Source organism: Rattus rattus, chromosome 1 (assembly GCF_011064425.1).
Source record: "Rattus rattus isolate New Zealand chromosome 1, Rrattus_CSIRO_v1, whole genome shotgun sequence".
In the NCBI taxonomy this organism is placed as follows: Eukaryota; Metazoa; Chordata; class Mammalia; order Rodentia; family Muridae; genus Rattus; species Rattus rattus.
In genome coordinates, this window is record NC_046154.1 from 155,259,305 (window position 1) to 155,264,959 (window position 5,655).

Sequence of the window (5,655 nt, forward strand, 5' to 3'; positions counted from 1 at the left end):
TGAGTCCTTAATTCTGTAGTCTTGCATTGGATTGTATGTGTATAGGTATTTTGCTCGTGTGTGTGTGTGTGTGTGTGTGCGCGTGTGTATGTGTGTGCGTTGTGTGTGTGTTGTGTGTGTTGTGTGTGTTGTGTGTTGTGTGTGTGTGTTGTGTGTGTGTATGTGTGTGTGTGTGTGTGTTGTGTGTGTGTGTGTTTGTGTTGTGTGTGTGTGTGTGTGTGCTGTGTGTGTGTGTGTGTGTTGTGTGTGTGTGTTGTGTGTGTGTGTGTATGTGTGTGTGTTGTGTGTGTTGTGTGTGTTGTGTGTGTGTGTGTGTTGTGTGTGTGTTGTGTGTGTGTGTGTGTGTGTGCTGTGTGTGTTTCTGTGTGTGTGTACACGTGTGTGTGTGTGTGTGTGTGTTGTGTGTGTTGTGTGTGTGTGTGTGTGTGTGAGTGTATGTGTATGTGTGTTATGTGTGTGTGAGTGTATGTGTATGTGTGTTGTGTGTGTGTATGTGTGTGTGTTGTGTGTGTGTGTGTGTGTGTGTGTGTGTGTTGTGTGTGTGTGTGTGTGTGTGTGTGTCTGCACACAAGGTGGGTGCTAGAAACTGAACCTGGATCCTCTGACAGCAGAGTTCTCTTGAGCACCGAGCCTTCTCTTCAGCCTCAGATAGAGGCAGAATGTCTCACAGACCTCTGGGAAATCCCCCTCCTACTGACCTGGGGGCAAAGGCCACACAGCAGGAGATGGCACGACTCAGGAGTGCAGGAAGAAGCTGGATCAATATACGTCCTAATCTTGGAGCTCTCTGCAGCGTGAGCTGAACCTGAGTCCTGGATAGGAGGGGTCTGGCCACACCTGCCTCTGCCAATGGCTCTGCTTAGCTGAGAGCGCGGCAGACGGCTTTGTTGACTGAAAGGCTTCTGTTTGCCATCTGCCAGCTAAAAGGGCCGGCGGCTTCCTCCCTGCGGGGTGGGGTCCACAGGAGCTAAGAGGGTGGGTTTGCCCCGTGGGCTTCCAAGCTTCCGAGTCTAATGGTGCAGGAGCCAGCAGCTTTGATGAGGTGTGGGAGCCAACCTCTGGGGTCCTTTGCTAAGATGTCGGGACCCTTGGCTAAGATGCTTGCTTACCTATACAGGCTCAGAGAGGTTGGGAGGCTTACCTGACGTCACACAGAGGGAAGTATGTACAGCCACAGGATTGAAGCGCCAGCTGAGTAAGCCCAAGGCAGCCTGGTTCCTGGGGGCTATGATCCTGTAGCTACCCTTGGTTTAAGCCCTGGCTTTATCCTGCTAGGCCTCTTCTTCTGCCATGGCTGATGGATGGCAGTTCCTCCCATTGCCACAGTTTTTGTTTGTTTGCTTTGTTTTCATTTTGTTTGAGACAGTCTCACTGTAGCCTTGGCTGTTCTGGAACTTACTCTGTAGACCAGGCTAGCCTTACACAGAGATCTGTCTGTCTCTACTCCCCTCCCCACTCCAAATGCTGGGATTAAAGGTGTGTGTCACCACTCCAGGATTGTTAGAATTTTGTCATGGAGAGCCACACACCTATACTGCCATTCACCTGTGTGTTGTTCCATGGCTACCTGTCTCATTGGTCACCAGGATGGCCATTTGACGGTTCCCAGCATCTGGATATTTGGCCATAGATGGGTACCAGATCAATATAGGCACAGGGAAGGTGCATTCCATCAAAGACCTGATGCTGAGCTGTGGAAACCCAGTGACCAGGCCTTTCTCTGGGTGGGTTCTTATCCTAGAGAGAAACTGCCACTTCATCGACAACTGCTGAGGATGACCCCCTGCTGGGTGGCCATGGGAACGGGAGATGGAGAAGGTCATGTAGAGGCTGATTGGGACTCAGTTCCCAATTCCAATCATTAGAATTATTATTGTTGGTTGAAGATTAGCTGGCTAGTGAAGGGACCTGCTGTGCTCCCCATAGCTGAAGGGAGAGGCCCCGACTGGAAGTGGTACAGCCTGACTCAGCTGGATCCAGTGCCACAAGCCCCGCCCCTCAGCTCCGGGTCCAGACTGTTGTATTCCACTCAGTCTAGCATCAGGAGGCCAGGATCAGTAGTCTGGGTCCTGCCCACGACCACAGTTCTATACAAGTTGGTATCAGGAGACCCCGCCAAGAAACTAAGACCCGCCTCACGAGCTGGACCCGCCCCGAACCCTCACAGAACTCTTTGTACCAGGAGGCAACGCCTCACCCACCGGTGGTTCAGTGCTAACAACCCTGCCCGGGGCCAGAACAATGAAGTCCAGCCACTCCTGCCAGCTCCGCCCCTTCTTAAGGCCCCACCCTATTCACCAGTAGCTCCGCCCACCCCTAGCTTGAACTAGGAGGCTCTCTCCTAGGCCCAGCTCTGCATGAAGACCCTACTCTATTCTATTAGTAGCCCCGCCCCCGATTCCCCGCCAGTTCCGGGAGGCCCCGCCCCTCTCGGATTGCGAGGACGCGGGCGCGCGGCCGCTTTCGGAGGAATACGGCTTGGTGGGCGGTTTCCCGCGCCGAGCGCAGAGCTGGCCACTGCGCTGCCGCCTCGCTCGCAGCTGCGCCGGGCCGTAGCCGAGCTCCGGGTTCTGGAGTCGCCGCAGCCCGCGCGGCAGGTGAGCCCAGCGCGCTCCGCGGTGCCCTTACGCCACGCACAGGGAGTCGGGGGCGCGGTCAGTTCGCTGCGCCGGGCCCAGGACTGCCGCCGCCTCCCCCAACGCAAAGCGCAGCAGCTGGGTGAAGCCACAGGTGGGTGGCAGCTGGGGCGGGGCCGGGACTGCTCAGGCCTGTGTGGTTCCCGGGGCGGGGGGGGGGACCCTGAACCCTTGAGGTGGGTGGGTGAGTGGGTGCGCAGGATATAGGCCGGGCCCAGCTCGCGTGGGAGACTGACCCTGCTCGGGGCGCCCAAAGGGCTCAGCGTGACCCTACATTACGCAGGCTTTGACCCTGACAGGTGGTGACTCCTGAACCAGGTGTCAACCCCATGGGTCCCTGGCAGATGTACAGATGACATCCCTGACAGTCAGTTGACAGCCGGGCATAAATGCCAACCTCTTGATAACCCTAACAGGTGATCCCTTAACCCAGATCCCCCCACCCTCTGACAGCCCTGACAGGTGACCTTTGAGCACACGTATCACCTCTGACCCCTATTTCTTTTCCCAGACTCCCTGGTCTTTTGCCTGTTGCCCTCATGAGAAAAACCAACATGTGGTTCTTGGAACGACTTCGGGGGTCTGGGGAGAACGGAGCCAGCCGCGGGGTGGGTGGCGAGGCTGGGGACAAAACCTCCAAGGGCCCTTTGTATAGCAACGTGCTGACTCCGGACAAGATCCCCGACTTCTTCATCCCGCCCAAGCTGCCCTCAGGTCCCCCAGAGGCTGAGGGACAGGCGGACCTGGGCCCCTCCACCTCAGAGCAAAACCTGGCTTCACCTGGGCCCCGTCGAGCACCTCGCAGCCCTCGGCTGCCGGTCAAGTTGGCCTCAGAGAGCAGGAACCTGCTGAAGGCTGCCACACGACACGTGATTCAGATAGAGAGTGCGGAGGACTGGACAGCAGAGGAAGCCACCAACGCTGACCCCCAGGCACAGGGTGCCATGTCATTGCCCTCTGTGCCCAAGGCTCAAACATCCTATGGCTTTGCCACACTGGCCGAGAGCCCCCACACCAGGCGCAAGGAGTCCCTTTTCCACAGCGAGCACGGGGCCCTGGCTCAGGTCGGATCCCCTGGTGCTAGCCGCCGGCGAGCAGGGGCTAAGGCCAATGGAGGTGATGGGGGGTCACGGGAGGTTGGGGGTGGCCTGATGAGCCCTAGCCGCTACTTTAGTGGTGGGGAAAGTGACACAGGTTCCTCTGCTGAGTCGTCCCCCTTCGGGTCCCCTTTGCTGTCTCGCTCTGTATCGCTGCTCAAGGGCTTTGCCCAGGACAGCCAGGCCAAAGTGAGCCAGCTGAAACAGTCGGTAGGTCGCCATGGCTCCCTGTCTGCGGATGACAGTACACCAGACACCAGCCCAGGTGTCCGTCGCCGCTTGACCCGCAGGGCTACCCCGGAGCCAGGCCCGGAGTCTGGCCAGGCACCACGTGGAGAGCACACAGTACGGATGGGCACCAGGGGCAGCGTGAGGCTGCTGGCCGAGTATGAGGCTGCTCAGGCCCGCCTGCGTGTGCGCCTGCTGGCGGCCGAGGGCCTGTATGACCGGCCCTGTGATGCGCGGAGCATCAATTGCTGCGTGGGGCTGTGCCTGGTGCCCGGGAAGCTGCAGAAGCAGCGGAGCACCATTATCAAAAACAGCCGCCATCCCATCTTCAACGAGGACTTCTTCTTTGACGGCCTGGGGCCAGCCAGTGTGCGTAAGCTGGCCCTCAGAATCAAGGTGGTCAATAAGGGTAGCAGCCTCAAGCGGGACACACTCTTGGGGGAGGAGGAACTGCCACTGACCTCCTTGTTGCCTTTTCTGTGAGGTCACCGGTTCCTCCCTTCCATACTGAGCTCAGCTGAGTGGGGTGGGCGGGGCTTGTGGCCCTGCGTTCCCTGGGTTTCTTAGTAGATTACTCTTAGAAGAAGATGGGCTGCCAGGGGAAACGCTGCTCTGCTGACCGGGACCCCTTTCCCCTCCACCTCAGCCCATCCACAGAGAGTTGTGGGGTTCGTAGCAGTCTCATGATCCTGGTACCTAAGGCAGCTGGGACCCAGAGCAGAGAGAGTTCCCTGAGTGTGGAACTTGGTTTTTTTCCTTCTCTGCACGCTGGTGTTTTCCCACGCAGTCTGGTTGCTCAGACGCTCTGAGAACTTTGTGACCTCCCCCGGTCTGTGGGAGGTCGTCCACCCTGGCCAGGCTGGCTCCAGGTAGGCCGAGCCTCCCAAGTTCTGGCACTGATGTTCTGATCCAGAGCTACAGGAGGGCTTGGCCTTTAGGCTGGAGCTGGGGAAGACAAGAAAGCCAGAGTGCACAGAGAGCCGAGGGAGGCGGAGGGAGGCGGAGGGAAGCAGTGACTCGGCTGAGGGCTCTTTGGCACAGGCTTCCCTCCACTTCTGCTAACCAACCAGAGTCCCCTGTAACCCAGGAGCTTTTGCCTCATGCCTGTGGCTCTCTCTCTATCCTGCAAGCTACAAACCACCTTCCCGGGTGCCCTTGGCAAGTTGCCCTTTGCTCCAGAGTGTAAATAGGCTACAGCTGAAGTGGGTGGGCTGCTGTGCGTGTGCGTGTGCGTGTGTGTGTGTGTGTGTGCGCGCGCGCGCGTGGGTGTTGGGGGGCGGGGTTCTGGGCTGTGTTTGTGTGTGTCTTTCCTGCACAGGAAATCTTTGTGGGGTGGGACCCATGGGTCAGAACAGACTCAGAGTGGACTGCCTGTCCGATACTGGCGATACTGGCGGATGAGAGAGGGTCCAGTATTCCTTTGTCCTTCCTGTTTCCTCCAACTCCAAAAGCTGGTGTCCCTCTAGGAAAGGGCTTTGGGGCTGATTGCTTGGACCCTTGAGGGGGAGCCAGGCATCACTTGGAGTTGACCCCTGCCCCATGCCTGGGTCCCCTTTGTCTTTGAGACTACGGCACATCCAGGACCTGGACTGGCCAGTTGGAGGGGTGGACAGAGGGTCCCAGGGGTCTCCTGCTGTTTTTTGTCCCCCACCTTCTATACTCTGTGGGGCCCTGTTTTCTACACCCTGCACTGT

General features: G+C 58.0%; 1 protein-coding gene across 2 annotated transcripts; it reads left to right on the forward strand.

Moving 5' to 3' along the window:
- Nucleotides 1–2,422: 2,422 nt before the first annotated feature.
- C2cd4c (C2 calcium dependent domain containing 4C) lies at nt 2,423–5,331 on the forward strand. Of its 2 annotated transcripts, none has more exons than XM_032908746.1 (2): nt 2,423–2,730; nt 3,148–5,331. In XM_032908746.1, exon 2 carries the CDS (start codon nt 3,176–3,178, stop codon nt 4,442–4,444), a length of 1,269 nt encoding a protein of 422 aa, XP_032764637.1. In that variant the 5' UTR covers nt 2,423–2,730; nt 3,148–3,175; the 3' UTR covers nt 4,445–5,331. The 2 variants fall into 2 exon arrangements, with proteins under 2 accessions (XP_032764637.1, XP_032764645.1); XM_032908754.1 differs by lacking the exon at nt 2,423–2,730 and adding an exon at nt 3,019–3,052.
- The last annotated feature ends 324 nt before the right edge of the window (nt 5,332–5,655 follow it).

Bases quoted from the DNA above. Each gene is read 5' to 3' on its own strand.
- C2cd4c (XM_032908746.1), top strand. From the start codon at position 3,176: ATGAGAAAAACCAACATGTGGTTCTTGGAACGACTTCGGGGGTCTGGG.